Source organism: Rutidosis leptorrhynchoides, chromosome 4 (genome assembly GCF_046630445.1).
Source record: "Rutidosis leptorrhynchoides isolate AG116_Rl617_1_P2 chromosome 4, CSIRO_AGI_Rlap_v1, whole genome shotgun sequence".
NCBI lineage: Eukaryota > Viridiplantae > Streptophyta > Magnoliopsida > Asterales > Asteraceae > Rutidosis > Rutidosis leptorrhynchoides.
In genome coordinates, this window is record NC_092336.1 from 393633079 (window position 1) to 393658357 (window position 25279).

Consider the following 25279-nt stretch of genomic DNA (forward strand, 5'->3'; position numbering starts at 1 on the left):
TTAAAATCAAAAAGTCAAAGATTTTGGTTCATCAAGAAATTCGAATTCATTATAGTGTTTCTGTTGAAATTAATGATTCGAAAAGTTTATATGATCGATTTAGAACCTTGTTCATGTTGAAACAATCATCCAAAACAGTCAAAAAAAGTGAGAACATATTTTTTTTTTTTGAAGAAGAAGCTGAGACAGCAGCTGAAGCTTTGCTTCTGTCTTTATAATTTTTTTTTTTGTTTTTTTTTGTTTATCGTTTGATTTCATAGCTGTAACCAACACTGATTAATTAATTTTAAGACCTAAATCTAATTAGTGTTTTGTGTTAAGTTGATTCTTGGGTTCTGATAGAGTAGCCGATGCAAAGAAGATGATGTAGAAATAGAAAAGTCGATATAAATTTATACTGGGGTTGTTTTATTTGAGAAAAACTGATACAGATCAGTGTTCGGGGTGTTTGTCTATGAACGAGAGGTCTCGGGTTCAAACCCGTCTTGGTGCATTCTTTTATTCCTAAGGTAGTTTTCTTTTTCTATTATTATTATTATTATTATTATTGTTATTATTATTGTTATTGTTATTGTTATTGTTATTGTTATTGTTATTGTTATTGTTATTGTTATTGTTATTGTTATTGTTATTGTTATTGTTATTGTTATTGTTATTGTTATTGTTATTGTTATTGTTATTGTTATTATTATTATGATTATTGATTATTATTATTACAAGTATTATGATTATTATTATTAGTACCATTACTAATTATTAATGTATGTATTATTATTTTTGTAAAATGATTAGGATTACTATTAGTATTATTTATTAGATATTAGGATTATTGTTATTATTATTATTATTGATATTATTAGTATTACAAATATTATAATTATTTTTATAAGTATAAGGAACATTAATTAACATTAATATTGTTATAGGTAAGATTATTATAAACCTTGTCATTTTAGTGATATTATTAATATGATTATGATTAATATTAATACTAGTATCATTTTTGTAACTATTAGTATTATTAATCTTATAATTAGATAAAGGTATCATTATTAACAATATCACTATAATTTTCATTAACAAGATAGTAACTAAGCTATATATATAAATATATCAAATAATATATACGTATATATACATATATTTTATCATATATAAATCCTAAATAAATTATTAGTATTAATATGTTATGGTGAAAGATAAACACTAGTTAAATAAAATATATAAATTAAATATAACTATATCTGTATAACAAATAATTTAACAAGTATATTATTAAAAATAATATATATATTTATTCGATTTCCATTACATGTGTTAATATACATAATTGTATATAGGTTCGTGAATCTGAGGCCAACTCTGCATTGTTCACTTGTTTAATGATGTCATATGTATTTTTACTACAAAATACAGTATGGTGAGTTTCATTTGCCTTTTTACCCTTTATATTTTTGGGCTGAGAATACATGTGCTGTTTTTATAATTGTTTTACGAAATAGACACAAGTACGTGAAACTACATTCTATGGTTGAATTATTAAACCGAATATGCCCCTTTTTAGTCTAGTAATCTAAGAATTAGGGAACAGACACCCTAATTGACGCGAATCCTAAAGATAGATCTATCGGGCCCAACAAGCCCCATCCAAAGTACCGGATGCTTTAGTACTTCGAAATTTATATCATGTCCGAAGGAGGATCCCGGAATGATGGGGATATTCTTATATACAAATTGTAAATGTCGGTTACCAGGTGTTCAATCCATATGAATGATATTTTTGTCTCTATGCATGGGACGTATTTTTACGAGAAATGGAAATATGAAAATCTTGTGGTCTATTAAAATGATGGAAATGATTAATTATGTTAAACTAATGAACTCACCAACCTTTTGGTTGACACTTTAAAGCATGTTTATTCTCAGGTACGAAAGAAATCTTCCGTTGTGCATTTGCTCATCTTAGTAATATTTCTTGGAGTCATTCTTGACATATTTCAAAAGACGTTGCATTCGAGTCATTGAGTTCATCAAGATTATTATTAAGTCAATTATAGTTAGATATATTATGAAATGTTATGCATGCCGTCAACTTTCGATGTAATGAAAGATTGTATTTTCAAAAACGAATGAAATGTTTGTAAAATGTATCATATAGAGGTCAAGTACCTCGCGATGTAATCAACTGTTGTGAATCGTTTATAATCGATATGGACTTCGTCCGGATGGATTAGGACGGGTCTTCACAATATTCGGCTACGATCATTCAACCATATAATGTAGTTTTGATTACTTTTGTCTATTTCGTAAAACAGTTATAAAAGCATCGCATGTATTCTCAGTCCCAAAAATATATATTGCAAAAGCATTTAAAAAAGGGAGTAATGAAACTCATTATACTATATTTTGTAGTAAAAATACATATAACGACTTTGAACAATGCAGGATTGGCCTCGGATTCACGAACCTATATCATTTATATATATATATATATATATATATATATATATATATATATATATATATATATATATATATATATATATATATATATATATATATATATATATATATATTAATACATATAATCATAATCGAACAATCATATATATATTTTGTTATTAATAATATACTTGTTATACTATAAGTTACTTAGATAAATTTAATATATTTAGTTTATATGTTTTATATATAACTATTACTTATCATTAATAATAAAAACTGTATATTAAGGGTTAGTATATATTTATATATCAATTGATATAACTTAACTAATATCTTTTTAATAATAAAAATATAGCATAATGTATTTTTATATAAAAGTATCTATTTGTGAAAATATTGAAAGTTTTTGTGATCAAAATAATAATTTTAATAAGAATGATAATAATGATAATAAGTTTAATAATAACAATATTAATAATTATATTAATAATAATAATGATAATATTTATAATAATACTTATATTACTAATAATAATAACAATAGTACTAAAAAATGATACTAATGCTATTATCTATGAAAACAATAATAAGTTATATTATTTTCATAATAATAATAATAATAATAATAATAATAATAATAATAATAATAATAATAATAATAATAATAATAATAATAATAATAATAATAATAATAATAATAATAATCATAAAAAAAGAGAATAATACTAAATGGTAAAATTAGTAATAATAGTCGTATAACTAATATTAACAATACTAATGATAATAATAATTATAATACTAACTATAACATTAATATTAATAATAATCCTAATAAAAATAACAATAATAATAATAAATAATAGTGAGAGGACTACCTCACAAAGAGTTCCAAAAACAATAACTGCCCACACCCGGCTCAAACCCGTGACTTCTCGTTCCACCCAAACACTTCCTAACCATTTGATCCATTCAAATTTTCTGTTATAATTCCCGTCCCATAACTATATCACCCGTATTATTATTTCCCTTGTTTTCTCCTTCATTAATTTACACAGGCCCAAAAGCAATAATAGAAGCCCAAGCAAGAATTTTGGCCCAACAAAGTTTTTCACAAGTCCATTTAAAAAGCCCCAAGAAAAATAATACGGTTCAAAAAAATTTGAATATAAAGGAATCCAAAGTTTGGAGTCTACTTTGTAGGGTTTGGAACAGAAACGTAAAACGTCACTCTCATCTTAATCATCAATCGGTTACAGTCTCTTCATCATCACTTTTGCACTATTCATCGTCATCCTCATTCTTCACTATTATACTATTAAAAACGGAAACGCCACATTATAAATTTACTGTAGCTACAGTTCGAGTGAAACCGAATTAGGAAGTGTGCAGCAGGTTATGGTGGTCTATCATGGTTTGTTCGTGGTGTTTTGTAACAACAGAAGTAGAAACAGATGAGCAATTTAGTGCGGATAAAGGATACGATCAAGTGGTGTTTGATGATGGTGATCGACAAGGATGATGAAGGTTTTGAATTGGTTGTCGATGGTTGTTCATGGGTGATTGAAGATGGTAGGTTTTGAGTTGTACAAAGAAGGTGAGCAACAAACCTCTGATTATGATGTTTGTGGTGTGGGTGTTCGAATTAACAGGTGAAACAGGAAGTAACAACGGTAGCAATCGAGCATCATCATCTTTATTCGTTATCCTTATTAACATATACCATTGTTAATACAATATTAACATCGTCTTCTTCATCAACGAAACCATCACAATCTCGTTTCGTTATCATCATTACTTCGGTAACTATAAAAAGAAAGAAAGAAAGAAAAAAATAAATATTGATTCGATGGTTTTCGAATTAAAATAGTTTTTAGGAGATCATCTTATCTTGGCACTATCCTCGAATCATTAACATGATTATCATTTCCATCATCTAGATCATACCATCATACGGCTTTAATCATAATCACTATACATCGCTTAATCGTTTTCATTTTAATCATCATGGTTTTATCGAGCATTCCTATCATCACCTCACGTTCAATCTTCTTTAACATCACAACATGTTTATCATCGCTACTCTAATATCAAAACTTTATCACTATAGCAGTAATACAGAAGCTGGAACAATAGCTTGCACGAAATAGAAAAGGAGAAAAGGAGAAAAATTACAGCAGTAGCTAGGTGAGATGGTAATGGTTGGGTTATGGACTGCAGCAAGAAACAACTAAGGAGGGTTAAATAGCAGCGGTTGTAGATGTTAAATAGCAGCAAAAATCCAACAATAGATAGTGGTTTTAAGTAAGGGAGAGGGTTATTGATTGAAGAAGAAGGCGACGGTTTGTCTTGATGGTGGGGGTGAGCTTGGGTGGCCAGAGGTGATGAAGAGGATGCCGGTGGTAGTTTGTGTCTTCTCCATTTCAATCTAACTCTCTTACTATATATATATATTGAATTATATATAAAATAATTATTATAATATTAAATAATAATAATACCAAAGATCACATGATTGAAATGGACACAGTACGTAAACAGTTTAGCAGCCTCATTATTGTTATATACTACCGACAGTTTATCCCGGATGGCCATATCGTGTCCATTGCTAAACAGTTAATGTATAAAAGTGTCCCTAAAAATCTCAAAATTTTAGATTAAACATATTTAATTATTTCACTCATTACCTGTTTGAAACCTGATAAAAAAAGTTCGAAAATTATTTATTTTCTGTTCCGATTTATATGTACGGAGTATTAATATTTAAACTTAAAAAGGTAAAAATACTTTTAACAAATCTAAAATCTTCGTAATCGATTTACAGTTCAACTTTTATTTTAATCCATCATAAACTTATATTAAATCTATATGAACGCTAATGAAATGTCAACCGAGTATTACTGACGTTTACTAATTAAGCTTGAAATCATTTATATTCCCTTTCTATATATAAACAGTTTTAAAATAGCAAAGTTAATTACTAAAACAAATATATTATATATTTCTAAACAAATAGATTTAATATAACTTTATATATTTACAAGTAATATTTATATACATATTTATATATATCTATATATTCTATAGTTTCCATTAATCGCATTTTATTTTATTTATTTTACAATATAAATCCTAATAATCATATTTTATAATATTCTAAATTATATTTCAAATTATAAATACCTATTTAAATATATATGTTATCTATTTACAAATAGTTGTTCGTGAATCGTCGGGAATGGTCGAAAGTCAAACGAATATATGAAACAGTTCAAAATATTTGTGACTCAACATTACAAACTTTGCTTATCGTGTCGAAATAATATAAAGATTAAGTTTAAAATTAGTCGGAAATTTCCGGGTCGTCACAATTATAATCAAAACACATTGCTAGGGACCACGTATGTAAATTTACAAGAGTTAGGGACCATAAGTGTAATTTTTTGAAACTTTGGGGACCAAAAATGTAAATTTTTCAATGTTCAGGGGTTAATAATGAAAATTACAGAAAGTTGAGGGACTAAAATTGTAAATATTGAAAATTATTTGAAAATTTTGCATCGGAGGTCCCTCTGGTTAACGATCGTTAAATATTTAGCAGTTAAAGTTAACTGTCGTTAAGTGTTGGTGGGGTGGGTCGGAACCGGGTCGGATTCTGGGTTGGAACCGGGTTCAGATCTGATTTGGTTAAATGGTTCGAACTGGTTCATGCGTTAAGTGGTAAAGGTTAAAAGGTTGGGTTCAAGTGAAAAGGTTTAAATTGGTTGGGGGGTTCAAATAAGGTGAGGGATCAGATGGCTGGGGTCAAAAAGAGGGATGGGATCAGGGGGTTCAATAAGGTGGGTGGTTCAATTGTGAGTGGGTTTAAAGAAACAGGGGGTTCGAAGGAAGGTTCAGAGGTCAGAAGGGTTCAGGGACCTGCAAGCAAATAAAGGAAAGTACCAGAATTGCAGAAGAGGGCCCGATTATTTTATCTTTTCTGCTGGAGAACCTCTTCTTCCCCATATCTGATCGGAATTTGCAACCATTTTTTTTTCCCGAGCGCCACCTTTTTTTTTATTTTTTTCGAGTAACAGGGATTTCGAGCACAGAGATCTTTTCAAGCATGAAGATTTTGAGCATAGGGTTTTCGATCACTATGCTTTTTCGAGGTTTTCCAGATTCCGGCAGGTAGGTGGCGGAGGACGACGGTGGTTAGTGGCGCCTTTAATGGAAAAGCACTCAAAACAACACCAAACTTCATGAAATTTTGCACGAAGTAGCATTAGGACCCAATAAACACAACCCCATTGTTAGATTTTACAAAAACTTCACCAAAATTACGGATTTAAGCAAAATCAGTGACTTTTTCATGAAAACAAAAAAATGATGGATCTCCCTTGTTGTTTTGTATCAGATCTTGAAATTTGGAACACACAATCACGAGATGATTACTAAGGTTTCTATTTAAACACTTTTTCCAAAACCACTCTCAATCTTCAAAACCCAAAAGTCAACAGAAAGTCAAACTTTCTTAAATAAAAATATGTTTTGCAGCAGTTATGTTGTTGTTTTTGGATATGATGAAATGATGATGAGTATGTTTGACGATATGAATATGAGATTTTGCCAAAAAATATTACGAACATGAAAATAAAAATCTCATATTTGAAAAAAATATTTGGGATTTGGTGGTGTTTTTAGATAAAAAAAATTCATACAAAAACATGTTTTTACACTGGGATCAAGGTTTGATAAGATCAAACACCCGCTCTGATGCCAATTGTTAGTCCCATAAACATGAATGTGTATGAATATTGATGAACATGATAAGAATGTTGAGAGTGTTAGTTAACAAGTCAACCCTTCTATTAATATCATGTGGCTACAATGTGGCTAGCACTTGACAAAGGGAGCCTTGGGGTCCTATATATAGCCTCATATACAGGACCCTCATTACAAGGCTAGGAAACACAATCTGGCTCATTTCAGAATGTCAACAGAACAACAAATGGCTACGATGATTCCTGCTTCTGTTTATGTTCGACTGGTTGAGACAATGCACCGAATGGCTGATCTTCAAGCTGATGTACGAGCCAGTGTAAATCAAATTGCCATGGGTGTAGCTAGAAATGAAGTTAGAACGTCCAACCTTTATCTTCAACACTATGGTGTTGACCCTGGTGCAAATCTATCTGCTGCTGATGCTGAATGGAACAACTTTGCATATTCTATGTCTGAATCTGATAGTGACCTAGATGTTTCTGTTCCCCCAGGCTCTGCCCCTGCTGATGACAAAAAGGGGGAAAAGAAATTTAAAAGACAAAAGAAAAGAAAACAATCTGAGGGGAGCATGAGCATAAAGAGGCTCCTAAGCAGCAGAAGAGAGATGATGGAGGTGATGATGGTGATGTTCAAGGAAGAACTGGCCCTAAGCTCAGCAACGCTCATACTAAACCAGGTGATAAGGGTACTGGTGAATCTCAACCCAACATTCCTGCCACACCTGTAGATGATATTGGTTCTGGCAGTAAGCCCAGTGATACTATATCTGAACTGGCTTTAGCTGAATCTTTTGTTGTCTCTCAATCCAGTGAAAAGAAGATGAAACGAAAATTAGAGAGACACCAAAAGAAGCAACATGACTTAAATGATGCCTTTTATGCCAAGTTTGAGGCCTATGCTGAAAAGAAGAAGCACAAAATTGAGCATAGAAGAGGTCTCTCTGGTGAACTTCTTGAAATCCACAACCAGATACTTAGCATTGATCAACAAAAGAAAGTTGAACGAAAATGAAATGCTAAGTTTATGGTGAAGTATGACAAGAAGAAGGCCAAAATGTATGCTGAGCGAGCTGAAAGGATAAGGAACATGACCCCTGAAGGAATTAAAAAGTACTTGGATTATGACAGGTCAGGGGGAAAAAGGGAAAATGTATTTTTACAATGGCTGGCTGGTATGATGAAATCCAGCCAGTCCTCTCAACCAGTTCCTACTCAGCCAGCTACACAATCAAAGCCAGTAGAAGTTGTTCATCTTGATGATGATGATGAAGAGAAGCCAGTAGAGACAGATCTATCTGCTACCCCTACTACCTACACAAGAACCAGTATCAACACAAGAACCATCAGCTGAACCCAAACCAATTGATAAACAAAGGGTAAAATCTGCCCCTAGGGATAACCAGCCCCTAAGAAAAGAGCCCCTATTCGAGGTAGCTGATGAAGGTACTGTGGCAGTTATTGTACCAGCTGATACTTATCAGTCAGATGGTAATGAAGACACAGTAAGGAGTGCTGTAATAGAAGACCTAGCCAGTAGTGTGCTACTGGATGAAAGAAGAATTGAAGACCCAACAAAGGAGGATGAGCTGTGAGCTAATACTGATGATGATTCTGTTGTGGCTAACTTTACTGTATGGGGTAGTGACAATTCAACATTTGTGCTATCACCACTACCAGCAGTCGTTCGAACTGATTTTGACAGGACACTAGGTGATCTTCATCCTTATGAACCAGTGGGTCCTTCTGGCACAACAGAATTACCATATGAATATCCTCCATATTCCCTAAAGAGAAATGATAAACATACAACTTGAGAAGATGAACCAGCTGCAAACAAAAAGCCTGATCCTAGAAAGATGAATCCAGATGAGAGGGAGGCTCATAGGCTTGAAATTTCTGTTAATGAATTGCTAACCATACAGGCAGAAAGGAGAATAGAAAGAATAAGCCAGATCAGAATGAGGTATCATCCTCTTTATCAGAAATTCTACATTAATGCTATAGATTGTAACATTGACATAGGCATGTATCTGAGGAATAGTGGTCGGAGACTCCATAATGATAGGGAGAAGGTATTATTTTATGAAGCTGTGCAGCTGGTTATTGATTTGGAAAAGTACTGCAACCTCACAGCTACTGATGAGGGCAGGCAATTGATTGCAGTAGCAAAATCCCTTAACATCACAATCAATGATTATATTACAAGAGTTCAACTGGAACAACAAAGAAAGGATGATGCTGAATATGATGAAAGATTGAGGCTTAGGGAACAAGAAGCTAAACTGGCTGCTGATAGAACTCAAGAAGCTGAATCACTCAAATTAGCAAAAGCCATAGTTAAAGTGCAGGACAAGGCTTTTGATAAGCTTGAGTCTGCTGAGAAGGTACCTACAGAAGCTCCACAAGAAACTGAAAGAACAAGAGAATGAACAAATCATTTCTTCAGGAGCAAATATGTTGATGTGATGACCAGAAGATCTAACCCTGGTAAAATCATTAAGTGTCATAAAGGGACAAAAAGGACCTTCAGTATCAGCAGGGACAACAATGTCGATGAGAAGGTAAACTACAAGGATCTGAGAACCTTTGGCTTTAATGAATGGATGGAGAAGCTGCAGTACTTCATTGGTAAAGGTCAAAGTAATCTGAAAGATTCACTGAAACCTGAGTTACAAGATCTATTTGATCAAGCAGCCAAGTATGGGAATGCACCAGTGGTTAATGTAGAAGAAGTACTGGCTCAAAAGCCTAAAAGAAAGAAATCTATTCGTGCTGGCCCACGAAAAAGAGATCCAATCATCTTACCTCCTAAAATTTCTATATTCAAGATGGAAGACTTGCCTGAGTTGTTCCCTGAAACCTAGGCAGCTGTTAAAGGTAAAAGAAGAAGAGCTATCTGAAGAGAAAAAAGAAAAGGAAAAAGATAAAGATAGATAGCTCTTTGTTGTTAAGATTGTATCTTTTGTTGGTTCATATTCATTATACTGGTCTGTAATTATTGTATATATATATTTCATATGATGAATATGAAATGAGTTAATCTTCAAAATCATATCAATTTATAAGATATAAATAACTCAGCAAAAGATCCCAAAACAAACCTAAAAGGGACAATTTTTACTGCCTATTTCCATTAGGTCCCTTAGTGCTGGCTTTAGTGTTTTCTTTATATGTCATAGGTTTTGTCATCATCAAATAGGGGGAGATTGTTGAGTCCCCAAAATAATTAAGGATTTAATTATGACAAAACAACAATTATGTTCACTAGAATGTTATGTGCAGCCAGCATAGGTTTATTTGTGTATAGACAACAATTGTTGTTGTGTCATGTGTTTTAGTATGCTGCCTAGTCTACAAGCATAAGGTAGACAGTGTTCTTCATTGAGCACAGGATGAGTACCCAGTAAATCATGAAGATCAAGTGAACCAGTATAGAAGAGCCATCATATCTGGTAGCAACATACAACACAAGACAACTATGCTCAATTACAAGCATAGTAGTTTCCTGAGTGGTCTACATCAAGTGTACTATTCAACAGAAGTCGAAGACAAAGTTGAACAGGGCTGACAAGTGACCTTACAAAACTACGTGGGAATGCAGAAGTTTAACACATGTTCAGACATGTGTAATACTTTGTCAATGCCTAGGGAACCCAACATTCTATTTGTTTAATCAAATAGTGGTGCCAAAATGTGTTCCTGCAAATAGCTACCAAAGAGGAAAGAAGAGATCACGCTCTCTGATGCAGTTGTCCCCACAAGTACAGAAATCCTATGCCAATGGACAATGGATCAATTACACGGATAAAAGGATTACTATAAATAGAAGTATTCACTATTGTAACAAGTAGTGGTGTGGGTTTATTTAAATAGAGTCTAAAACGTGTAATAGCTTAAGATATCCTCTATAGCTATGATATAGGCGTAATCCGTATTCAACCAACTGTTATTCCGCCAAGAATAGTTGTGATTCTTTGTGATTCATATCAATAAAGAATAACCATTGAAAATTACCTTTGACTCTTATTTAAATTGCATGTTTGAATACTAAACTGTGATAACACTTAAGTTGATTAAAAAGAATTGTATTCACCTCCCTCTTTGTTAATCAAGGGACCAACAGACCCCTAGATGTTAAAAACTTGAAATATTTGCAAATATATCCACTTCACCATAGGATTATACAATGTTGTTTAAAACATAAAAGGAAAGAAAGAAAAATAGAATACAAAAGACTAATTAAACGTGGTCATACAAAAATCGATTTCTTCAAAGCGATCATACCAAAATCAATATCTTAAAATTGATCTCTAATCAAAACCAAATCGATTTCTTCAAAACCTAATTAGGACCTCATTAATAGCACGATTAGTGTTTGCTTGAAATTTGTAATAACGAGCTTTTTATGTAACGATAAGTTTAAATCTCAATTTGTATTGTCTTCCGTTTACACCCTGAGATTGCTAGGGTTTCAATTGATTGTGTAATTTTATGCTGTTGAATCGTGAAGCACCGAATTTTGCATCAATCGTGAGCTATGAATACGCGAAGGTTAGTTGTTTTTATTTCATTAACTATATCAAGATTTAGTGTTATGTATATATGTAAGAGACTGTTGTGTAAGCTTTGCGTAAAGCAATGTGAGTTATGGAAAATAACGTTAGAGTCATATTTTTACCATGGACGCTGATGGCTCTAGCGATCAAGAACCACTTTGACTGATGTGTAAGCTGTTGGTTGAATGTTGGTTAATGGACTAACCGAGAAAGTTAAGTATGATGCTTAACCAAAGAATATGTTTTGATGATGACACATACATACGCATAAGTGATGATTGACATCTTAACATAAAACATGCAAGTTCACTAATCCATACTTGATCTTGCAAATGACCAAGTCAAAAAAAACTTATAGAATGAAAACAAAGATCATTAAAATACAGTTTTGTGAAAACAAGTTACACGGCTGCCACCAAGGTCAACCGTAGTGCTACCACAGAATCCTCTGTCACCATTTTTGATCAAATTTAGTTTGACCACTTCTCAAAACCTATAATTCATGAAACCTTTTTCAACACGCTTAGAATATATGTCCTTTCCATACTCATTTGAGTCTTGGTCATAAAAACTCTAATCTTGGTTAATTACGCTTAATTACATCATAATGACAAATTAACCATTATTAGGCATAACACATAAGTGTTAATCAATAACTTGTGATCTAAAAAGTTGTCTAGACATTCTTAGGATGATCACCAAGTACCAACACATATAAGCTAATGTCACTAGAACACTAGTTATAATTAAAGATTACTTAGTAACAAATTAAGGCTAAATGAAGAACAATACTTTTGAGTAAAGACTTGTAATCCTAAAATACACTTAGATACATTTAGGATGGTCACCAAGTCCTAACTAGAGATTGCTCTTCTCTTGTGCATGTGTTGGACATTAATGTGTGCTTAAACATTAATCATGTAATATGTTATATTGCAAGTAAGCTTGCTAAAGCTTAAACCAAAGTGTTGTGCAAATATCCATATGATTGATCTTAGAATAACTATCTCTTGCTATATGTGAGTATTACTTGCTACTTGCTAATATGTTTAATACTCATTAATTTGCCAACTTGATTAACATGCTTGCTATGTGCTACTAGTTAGAATACTAGGATTCAAGTAACTAGTTTACCTCAATGAATTAAGTGTAAAATGGTTCACAAAAGAATAATGGTCAATAATCTATTTGGACTTTGGCCAAGTAACACATTCTGTAACATGTCCAAGTATAACTTAACATTGATGTCTTTGTACACTTAATGATTGATTTAGAAAGACATCATCTAATTAATCTCTACTTAGTCTTAAATGAATATGACTTGTGATTAATTGAAATTAGGAAGTTAATGACATGTTGACTAGTATTTAGGATTGAATCAAATGCATTACTGAACCTAACTAAGTCTTGACCAAAACTGAGATTACCCTAAATATCAATCAAGACACTTCTTCAAGAATGTTGGATTTACCACATTTGGAGTGTTAGGTCATTTTCACTCAATAAGATCAAATCTCACACACTTAATGCATATAGTACTTGTATAGGATATTGGGTTTCTTTTGCAGGTACTAGATGGAGTAAAGATTCCAAAATGTGGCGTTCAAATCTGAGTCAAACGGCTATACAACGGATACATATTTTGGACTGGGGTACGCGCGGTCGAACCACGATCGACCGTGCTTGTGACCGTGTGATAACGGCTAGTTTTTGAATCTCACTATAAATAGCAAGCATTGAAGAGCATTTGAAGCTGACCCTCTTGCATATTTCAAAGGCTTATTTCTAGAGATCACAAGTGCTTTTAATTACTACTCAAATGTGATCAAGCAAGAGAAGAATTTATGATCTTATAGATATAGAATTTAGCTGTTGTAAACTTACTAATCAAAATTATTTATCTTGTGAGTTTACATGGTGTAATGTATGTCCTAGTATTGTCTTAGGATCATCATTGCAAAGTGTATGAGTCTTGTAACTTCAATTATGGGAAACATAGGCTAGCTTAGTGATCTACTTCCTTAAAGGGAATTAGGAAGTTGATTAATCTTATTTGAAGATTAATACTTGTCCAAGGTGAAGACAAGTTGATCTAGGTTGGAGTTGGTCTTTCAAAGGGATAGAAAGATTAGGTTTGTTGTCTACCAAAGAAGTTGAAGACTTGTAAATCGGATCTCCACCGGGTTTGGAGAAAAGTGCTTAGTGAAGCAAGAAATCCTGATTAGTGTAATCGGTGAGTGGATTAAGGTGGATTAGTTAACATCCACCCGAACCACTATAAATTCTTGTGTCTATGTTCTTTACATTACTTTACGTATTATTTTGAACATACACATAACACACATCAAGTTTGAGTTGAATTGATTGATCATAGTTACTCAAATTTGGTGATCAATCGAAAAAGTGTTAAAAACGTATCAAGTAACTATTCACCCCCCCCCCCTCTAGTTACTTACATAAGCTTTCCGTGACATGTTATCTTTATTATTATAATTACGGCTGCATTTTTGTGGTCCATTTACCTTTCAGAATTTGATTTAGATCCTTGCATTTTTCGGATCTTTCATTGTCACGTGCGTTAGTTAATAGTTCAGTCTTCGTGTATTAAAGAATGCTAGAAGTCTAATGTTAGTGTTCATACAACTTCTCGAGGAATGATTAGACCGACTTGCTATTGAAATAGGCTACACCCCATGGTTTTCGGGTGATGGTTTTATTAGCACCTACAGGTGACATTAAAGAGTGTTGGGTAGCAGGTCAAAACTGTTTCATTCTTCATTATATGTAAATAATACGAGGTTCTAATGTTTAAACTAAATTATACTACTTATTAACTTCATACCAACATGACTAATGGATTAAACACATAGAGGCATTATAAAAAGTTTTAAATCGTAACTCACGAAATCGCGAGTTATAAATTTGTTTGTTTAAAATTTGAGAGGTGTTAGTTAGGGATAAAGATTATGCAACCAAATATAATTATCACTTATCGTTTAATGTTGGGTTATAATATTGATTATTTAATTATTTATTATTTATATTTATAAATATTACTAGTAGTTATTTATTATTTATACTTTTTTCTTTAATGATTAAATATATGCTAGTGAAATGACCCGTGAAACCACGAATTTGTTTAAACAAAATAGTTTAATAATATGTTTTCAGTATTAAGTGAATATAAATGCTAAAGTCATTTAGTTTAATGACCCGTGTAACCACAGTTTCTGACTAAGAAACTTCTTATTATTTTTTACAAACATATTGGTGTACTTAACTTGGTCATAATAAATGATCTATATTTATTCTCTCACCACCATCATTCAATTTTCATCATAATTACTATTTTATTTGTCATAAATGCCTACATTACAACCTTTTTTTTAGACATGTATTTTGTATACATATGTAACGTAATTAATCTCGTAAAGAGAACACATATTTGAATTTGAATAATAATAATATAATAATTATAATATAATTATAATTATAATTTATAATTATAATAAATAATAAATAATAATAATAAAGTTTGCTTAAAAATTAAAAATTGAGTATTTTTATTTTGAATAATAATTATTAGTAATAACAAATGCTCTTGAAACTTTTTAAAAAATTAAAATATAATTATTATATAAAGGTTGTAAATATGATTTAAATTTTGTACATATTTTCATGAGGTGTTTTGTAAAAGATTTACAATTTGTTTTAAAGATGGTAATGTGAGTGTTTTATCATAAGTGTGTACATAATGCTTCAAATATTGTACATATGGTCATAAGGGTATTTTACCATAAGGTTGTACATAGTGCTTAATATATTACATATATATATATATGGTCATGGTGGTGTTTTACCATAAGGTTGTACATAATGTTTCATATATTATACAATTAACATGTTAATATTTTTATTAAATACAATTAATCATTTTAATGATATCATCATTATGAGCTTAGAATTTTCTTTTTATTTTTAAATTTTTTTCTAGCTTGAAAAACTATTATTTATTTAATTATTATTTTAGATAGATATTTATTCGTAGATAGTATGCATATACATTAAGTATAGGGATTTATATGAAGCTATTAGTGTTATTATTTTATAAAGTAAACCTTATCGGAATCAGGATATGAGTAAATCACAAACGTAAACACTTACTATTACTCAATTCAAACTATATAAAATTTGACAAATTAACATATTTACACTCCTCAATGAGACTTCTGTTTTAAATTTATACTAGTGAAATAACCCGTGGAATCAAAGGTTTGTTTAAACGAAACATTTTAATGATATGTTTTAGGCATTAATTGAACGTAAATTCTAAAGTCATTCAGTTTAATGACCCGTGGAACCACATAGTCCGACTAAGAAACTCGTTAGGTGAATATTTCATCAAACACCTAAAATGCATATTAAACAATCCACATCCAATCATATGAGATAATATTAGTTGTCATTTTATTTTAAAAGTGTAAATTAAAATATAAATTTAGAATTGGTTACTTCTGCATAGCTTTTATACCTTATCGTACTCAATTCAAAATAATTAATTAAAATAATTCAGAATTATTTAATTTTAATAATTAAAATAATTATTAATAAGATTTAATATAATAATTAATTAATTAATAAGATTTAATTTTAATTCAAAATTATTTAGATTAATGAAATCACCCACCATGCTTAGATTTTTTCCTTTTTTTTTGAATTTTTTTTAACAAAGGAATTAACCTAATAATGACATCATCATTTATAGCATTTTAATATTAACTATAGATTTCTATTAAAAAGCAATTAGATTTACGTATTTCAAATCTTTTACTCATGAACCTAGCAGGGGCGAAGTCACTAGTGCGACAAAATAATTTTAAAATATGTTAAATCATACAAATTTGAAGTAATAAACTATCATTACTAATATTAGAGCATGCGGTGTGGTACAAGAAAACCCAGCGTCGGATCCAGTCATCGCCACCACCGACCGTCGCCCCATACCTCGCCGGCGTCGGTTCGGCCCACTCCCAACGTCGAGCACAAGACACTGGATTTGCAAGCCGTTAATGGGGCCCAATTTCAAATTCGGGCCGTTTAAAGCTTTTTTTTTCAAATAAAATTTTAACATTATATATACACACTATATCCTCATTTCATTATACACACAATTTCTTCAATTAAAACACACACTCCACAATATGAATTCACACAACACTAATCACTCACAACACCCTATGAATCCAAACAATGCATTTGACCAAAATTAGAATTGGAGTAATCCGAATACTTGGGTTAATACGCAAAATGAAAGTGGTACTCAATATGGTTCATTTGGTAGTCAATATGGTTCGATTAATCAAACTCAAGTGCCACAAACTCAAGATGACTACCGCGAATTTTTGGCTTGGAAAGCTCTCAACACTCAAGGAAGAAGTGACTCACAACATTACTCAAATAATCTATCAAACAATCAATCCGATGAAGTGCCATCCCTAACGTCTCAAAAAAAGCCAAAGCAAAGAAAAGGAAAGAAGCCGATGCACGAAGAAGGTTCGAGCCGCAACCAAACCACGTGGGATGCCGATGACGAGTTACATTTGGCTCAATGTTGGATACATGTTTCTGAGAACTCGATTGTAGGATGCGCAATGACCGGTATATACACATTATTTATATATATTATACACGTTTATTATATTTATAAGTATATATTTACGCATTATTTATTGTATATATGTTGGTGTTTATATTTATTATATATGTATGCGTATATATTTATTATATATGTATGCGTATATATTTATTATATTTGTATGCGTATATATTTATTATATATGTATGCGTATATATTTATTATATTTGTATGCGTTTATATTTATTATATATGTATGCGTATATTATATATTTGTTATATATGTACGCTGACAACTTGTACGTATAGGGAAAACCTTTTGGTACCAAATTGTTGAAGAATACAGCAAACATAATCCACCATGTGCTCGTACGAAAGATGCATTGTCTTCGAAGTGGACCAAGTTGAATAATGATTGCAATAAGTATAATGGTATTGTGAACCGTTTGAATACAGCATGGAGGAGCGGGGAAAATGATAACATTTTTTGCACTAGGAGTGACGATCAGTTTAGGTTCAAGATGGGGAAGAGTTTTCCAAGTTATAAGGCGTGGGACTTTTTGCAAGACAAACCAAAGTGGCTACATCCTGATCCCGTTGTTATTGGTAGGCGAAACAAGCGAGTGCCTGATCCCGTTGTTGATGAAACTATAGCTAAAACTGATTTTGACTTGAACTGAGATGAAGAAGTTGAAACAAATCCAACTAAGGAGCTATTTGGCAGAGATCGACTGCAACGTCCACCCGGCAAACCATGGAAGACTAACTCAAGGAAATCAAGGAAAACCTCAAGTGATTCAGCCGCATCATCCCGTGAGTCTTTACACGTATCCATGAAGGAACACTTTGAAGATGTGTCTCGAGAAAAGAAATCGTACTACTCTCAAATGAAGATGGAGTCGCAATTGAGGATTTTGGCTATTGATACGGAGAATTTGAATGAACATGATAGGAGGGCAATCGAGAAAAAGAAGGCGAGGATTCGTCGAGAAATGGCTTTGGAAGACTCATACTCCGACTTCAATGATGAAGAATGAAGAATCGTATTTATGTTTGAATTAATGTTATTTATGTTTCAATAATTGTATTTGTCTGTGAACGATCGTATTTGTTGTACTAGGATTTTTAATTTCAATAAACTAGGACTTTTAATATTTGTGCAAGTTTTATTTTATTTATCATTTATATTTTATCAAATAATTAAATTAATATTTTCTCTTTCTAAGACAATGAACTGACATTCTTCCCAATTCCCCTGTTTTTTCACCAATGTCAGTTTTCAGTGTAAGTCCAGTCAGCGTCCAGTCATCAGTAAGACACTGAACTAACACTGAACTGACGCGTCACCACACCCAGTGCTCTTACAATTGAGCAAATACCCTTTACTGTTGACCAACAGTAAAGCTATTTTTGTACTTTCACTCGATTATTTTATTGTTATATTCGGGTATCTAGGTCTTTTTACATCTTCTGCCTAACTGCTTAACAGCTGCTACCTACCCACTTTCTAGATATTTCTCTCTCACCTCATTCCACTCTTATCCCTACATCCACACTTTCCAGACCCTTCTTTCTCATTCTCATATCCCTACTCTCCCTAAATCGATCACAACCCGCCTCTGCTACCACCAACATCGGCGCTGCATCTACCATGCTCTTCATCATCCTAATTTCAAGCTATTCCTGCGCCTACACACCCTACTTTATTTCCATTCCTTCCTCCCCATCGTTCCTGGTATTTTTCGTACGAAAGAAAAGAAAAACCCCAGCAATTGTAGTAAGGTCTTTTTCCTCTCCGTTTTCAATGTTTCTTTCCATGTTTTCCTTAAATTTATTTATTTATTTATTGCCAAATTATTAACGTCAAATCGTTTTTTGGTGTCGTTTTCTGCTGTAGTTCCTTCACATACTGTTACGTAAATTACAACTCACACCATCCAACAGACCTTTGGGGATTTCGAAATTTGTAGCTACAACGGGCCGGAAGTGGTCAACAAATTAGGAACCTACAAGATTTTGTCCCGTATATGGAAAGTAAGTATGATGTCATCTTAAAACTTTTAACATTCCACATGTAGGTGATAGATGGGCTGGGTAAAATAAAAAAGAATTCAAGTATCTCCTATGACTATATGTCCATAACTAAATCCTTAACAATGTTACACAAAGCAAATAAACGCCCACAGACATATAGGATTTGGCTGTTGCTTCTTTCCCTGCACCCCAGGATAATATAAGGTTGTATTCAACAATTTTTAGTTTCTGACTTTCATGATAGCTTTCTATTGATATATGGTTCTCAGCATGTTTTAATTTGTTAATTGCCATGTTGCATCTGCACACTGAAGTTACTTTCAGACTTCCAGTGATGGTAGTAAAAAGCACCACTTTAAAAGCATTTGAAGAGAATAGGAGGAAATTTTCTTACCCCTTCTCCACCCGAACCAATTGGATAGTCATACTGGTCATGTCTGTTGGAGATATGGAGAACTTTAAATAATTAGAGGGAAGATTCCAGAAAACTCACACGAAGTGTAGTGACCCGAACTTTTCCATGTTTATATATATATATATATATATATATATATATATATATATATATATATATATATATATATATATATATATATATATATATATATATATATATATATATTAAATGAAATTGTTATTTACATGATTAAGTGTTTCCAACATATTAAGCAATCAAACTTGTTAAGACTTGATTAATTGAAATAGGTTTCATATAGACAATTGACCACCCAAGTTAACCGGTGATTCACGAACGTTAAAACTTGTAAAAACTATATGATGACATATATATGGTTATATATATAGTTAACATGATATTGTGATAAGTAAACATATCATTAAGTATATTAATAATGAACTACATATGTAAAAACAAGACTACTAACTTAATGATTTTGAAACGAGACATATATGTAACGATTATCGTTGTAACGACATTTAATGTATATATATCATATTAAGAGATATTCGTACATCATAATATCATGATAATATAATAATTTAAAATCTCATTTGATATTATAAACATTAGGTTAACAACATTTAACAAGATCGTTAACCTAAAGGTTTCAAAACAACACTTACATGTAACGACTAACGATAACTTAACGACTCAGTTAAAATGTATATACATGTAGTGTTTTAATATGTATTCATACACTTTTGAAAGACTTCAAGACACTTATCAAAATACTTCTACTTAACAAAAATGCTTACAATTACATCGTCGTTCAGTTTCATCAACAATTCTACTCGTATGCACCCGTATTCGTACTCGTACAATACACAGCTTTTAGATGTATGTACTATTGGTATATACAATCCAATTATCAGATATTAGCAGCCCATGTGAGTCACCTAACACATGTGGGAACCATCATTTGGCAACTAGCATGAAATATCTCATAAAATTACAAAAATATGAGTAATCATTCATGACTTATTTACATGAAAACAAAATTACATATCCTTTATATCTAATCCATACACCAATGACCAAAAACACCTACAAACACTTTCATTCTTCAATTTTATTCATCTAATTGATCTCTCTCAAGTTCTATCTTCAAGTTCTAAGTGTTCTTCATAAATTCTACAAGTTCTAGTTTCATAAAATCAAGAATACTTCCAAGTTTGCTAGCTTACTTCCAATCTTGTAGAGTGATCATCCAACCTCAAGAAATCTTTCTTATTTACAGTAAGATATCTTTCTAATACAAGGTAATACTCATATTCAAACTTTGATTCAATTTCTATAACTATAACAATCTTATTTCGAGTGAAAATCTTACTTGAATTGTTTTCGTGTCATGATTCTGCTTCAAGAACTTTCAAGCCATCCAAGGATCCTTTAAAGCTAGATCCATTTTTCTCATTTCTAGTAGCTTTATCCAGAAACTTGAGGTAGTAATGATGTTCATAACATCATTCGATTCATACATATAAAGCTATCTTATTCGAAGGTTTAAACTTGTAATCACTAGAACATAGTTTAGTTAATTCTAAACTTGTTCGCAAACAAAAGTTAATCCTTCTAACTTGACTTTTAAAATCAACTAAAAACATATTCTATATCTATATGATATGCTAACTTAATGATTTAAAACCTGGAAACACGAAAAATACCGTAAAACCAGATTTACGCCGTCGTAGTAACACCGCGGGCTGTTTTGGGTTAGTTAATTAAAAACTATGATAAACTTTGATTTAAAAGTTGTTCTTCTGGGAAAATAATTTTTATTATGAACATAAAACTATATCAAAAAATCATGGTTAAACTCGAAGTGGAAGTATGTTTTCTAAAATGGTCATCTAGACATCGTTCTTTCGACTGAAATGACTACCTTTACAAAAATGACTTGTAACTTATATTTCCAACTATAAACCTATACTTTTTCTGTTTAGATTCATAAAATAGAGTTCAATATGAAACCATAGCAATTTGATTCACTCAAAACGGATTTAAAATGAAGAAATTATGGGTAAAACAAGATTGGATAATTTTTCTTGTTGTAGCAACGTGAAAATTGGTAACAAATCTATATTAATCATATTCTAGCTAACTTATATTGTATTATAAATGTATTCTAATATATTATGTAATCTTGGGATACCATAGACACGTATGCAAATGTTTTGACATATCATATCGACCCATGTGTATATATTATTTGGAACAACCATACACACTCTATATGCAGTAATGTGGGAGTTAGCTATACAGGGTTGAGGTTGATTCTAAAAATATATATACTTTGATTTGTGATATATCCTGAGACGTGTATACACTGGGTCGTGGATTGATTCAAGATAATATATATCAATTTTTTTCTGTACATCTAACGTTGGACAACTAGTTGTAGGTTACTAACGAGGACAGCTGACTTAATAAACTTAAAACATCAAAATGTATTAAAAGTGTTGTAAATATATTTTGAATATACTTTGATATATATGTACATATTTGTTATAGGTTCGTGAATCGACCAGTGGCCAAGTCTTACTTCCCGACGATGTAAAAATCTGTGAAAGTGACTTATAGTCCCACTTTTAAAATCTAATATTTTTGGGATGAGAATACATGCAGGTTTTATAAATGATTTACAAAATAGACACAAGTACGTGAAACTACATTCTATGGTTGAATTATCGAAATCGAATATGCCCCTTTTTATTAAGTCTGGTAATCTAAGAATTAGGGAACAGACACCCTAATTGACGCGAATCCTAAAGATAGATCTATTGGGCCTAACAAACCCCATCCAAAGTACCGGATGCTTTAGTACTTTGAAATTTATATCATATCCGAAGGGTGTCCCGGAATGATGGGGATATTCTTATATATGTATCTTGTTAATGTCGGTTACCAGGTGTTCACCATATGAATGATTTTTATCTCTATGTATGGGATGTATATTGAAATATAAAATCTTGTGGTCTATTGTTACGATTTGATATATATAGGTTAAACCTATAACTCACCAACGTTTTTGTTGACGTTTAAAGCATGTTTATTCTCAGGTGAATATTAAGAGCTTCCGCTGTTGCATACTAAAATAATGACAAGATTTGGAGTCCATGTTTGTATGATATTATGTAAAAACTTGTTAATGTCGGTTACCAGGTGTTCACCATATGAATGATTTTTATCTCTATGTATGGGATGTATATTGAAATATAAAATCTTGTGGTCTATTGTTACGATTTGATATATATAGGTTAAACCTATAACTCACCAACGTTTTTGTTGACGTTTAAAGCATGTTTATTCTCAGGTGAATATTAAGAGCTTCCGCTGTTGCATACTAAAATAAGGACAAGATTTGGAGTCCATGTTTGTATGATATTATGTAAAAACTGCATTCAAGAAACATATGTCGATGTAATATATTTCAATTGTAAACCATTATGTAATGGTCGTGTATAAACAGTATATTTTAGATTATCATTATTTGATAATCTACGTAATGCTTTTGAAACCTTTATTGATAAAATAAAGGTTATGGTTGTTTTAAAAATGAATGCAGTCTTTGAAAAATGTCTCATATAGAGGTCAAAACCTCGCAACGAAATCAATTAATATGGAACGTTTATAATCAATATGAATGGGACATTTCAGTTGGTATCAGAGCGTTGGTCTTAGAGAACCAGAATTTTGCATTAGTGTGTCTTATCGAGTTTGTTAGGATGCATTAGTGAGTCTGGACTTCGACCGTGTTTACTTGAAAAATGATTGCTTAACAAATTTTGTTGGAAACTATATATTTTTAACATGTGAATATTATGTGATATATTAATCTCTTAACGCGTTTGATATTATGTGATAGATGTCTACCTCTAGAACAAGTCCCATTGACTCACCTAATAATAATGAAGAGTCAAATGTAAATTGGAATGATTCGTGGACTGATTCACAAGTTCCCGAAGAGGAACCGGAAGAAGAGTCGGAACCAGAAGAAGAATCGGAACCGGAAGAAGAATCGGAACCGGAAGAAGAAATAGAACCAGTGGGGGAAATAATAAAATGGTTAAGTAGAAGACAATCCTCAACCAACCGACCAAAGTTAATTATGGTCAATGGTGTTTCCGCCAAGGAAGCAAAGTATTGGGAGGATTACCAATTCTCCGATGAATCGGATCCCGACAAGGATTCCGATGATGTTATAGAAATTACCCCAACACAATTTAATAAGGCAAAAGAGAACAATAAGGGAAAGGGCATAAAAATAGAGAAATTTGATTCCAAACCCGATGAACTTTATATGTATCATCAACACCCGTATTTCTTAAGTTATGACAATAACCAGGGAACCTCTAAACCACCAGGTTTTTCTAAACCAATGTGGAAAACGACGGCTCGTATTAGGGGAACATCATATATCTCTAGAAACTTGGCAAAACGAACCAAAATCGAAGAAGAAGAAACGAGCGAGTCGGAATAAGATAGTTGTATTCGTGTGGTGTAATATATGTAATATAGTGTGCTTATGCTTTATGATATATGTAAAAATTACTTGTATTAATAAGTATTTTTTTATGAATCTAACTCTTGTCTATTTTACAGTATAAAAACATAAAATGGATAGACAACCCAATATTTTAAGAGACCTACCCGGAGACATGATTGATGAAGTCTTGTCTAGAGTCGGTCAGAATTCCTCGGCACAACTATTTAAGGCGAGATCAGTTTGTAAGACATTCGAAGAACGTTCCAAGAATGCCTTGATTTATAAAAGGCTTTCGTTCGAAAGATGGGGGATATCACATTGGGAAATCCATAAGTTACGATGTGTTTACTTTGACGCATATATTGCGGGGAACCCAAATGCTATTTTACACAACGGGTTAAGAAATTATTTTGACTCAATATATCCGAATATAGGACTTCGTGATTTAGAAAAAGCGGCTAACATGCAACATTAAGAAGCATGTTATGCTTACGGGTTAGTAATGTTCGCTTCTCACCAAAGTGAGAACAAGAACATCGGGCTACAACTATTAAACAAAACGTTCCCACAAGTGACGGAGTCGGTAATTGGGGTAAGAAATGAGGTTTTTAGGTTATTACGAAACTGTTGGTCATTATGTAACCTTCATCCTTTTGACGACGTTACAACACATTGTCTTACTATCGGTCACAACGGTTATGTTTCACAAAACCAAGGATGGGAAGTGGTATTAGTAAAACCAGAATGCATGACTTGTTTTTGGACGTATGAATTACGTGTCTTTATTGCCTTTGCTGAACGCCTTATTTATTAACTAGAATTATCTTCGCAACTACTTTGTATCAAAGTTTTATGTGCTATATTTCATGCTATATGTAAAAAAAAGGCAGTATTGTAAGTTTG

At 31.8% G+C, this 25279-nt stretch overlaps 1 protein-coding gene across 1 annotated transcript; it reads left to right on the forward strand.

Moving 5' to 3' along the window:
• The first annotated feature begins 17301 nt into the window (after positions 1 to 17301).
• Positions 17302 to 18076, forward strand: LOC139841924 (uncharacterized). The gene is made up of 2 exons (XM_071832111.1): positions 17302 to 17419; positions 17706 to 18076. Exons 1-2 carry the CDS (start codon positions 17302 to 17304, stop codon positions 18074 to 18076), a joined length of 489 nt encoding a protein of 162 aa, XP_071688212.1.
• Positions 18077 to 25279: the final 7203 nt, after the last annotated feature.

Excerpts from the sequence above, each read along its gene's own strand:
- LOC139841924 (XM_071832111.1), top strand. The coding sequence starts at position 17,302 with ATGCACGAAGAAGGTTCGAGCCGCAACCAAACCACGTGGGATGCCGAT. Across the intron at positions 17,420-17,705 it reads TGTAGGATGCGCAATGACCG|GGAAAACCTTTTGGTACCAA; the intron begins GTATATACACAT and ends TTGTACGTATAG.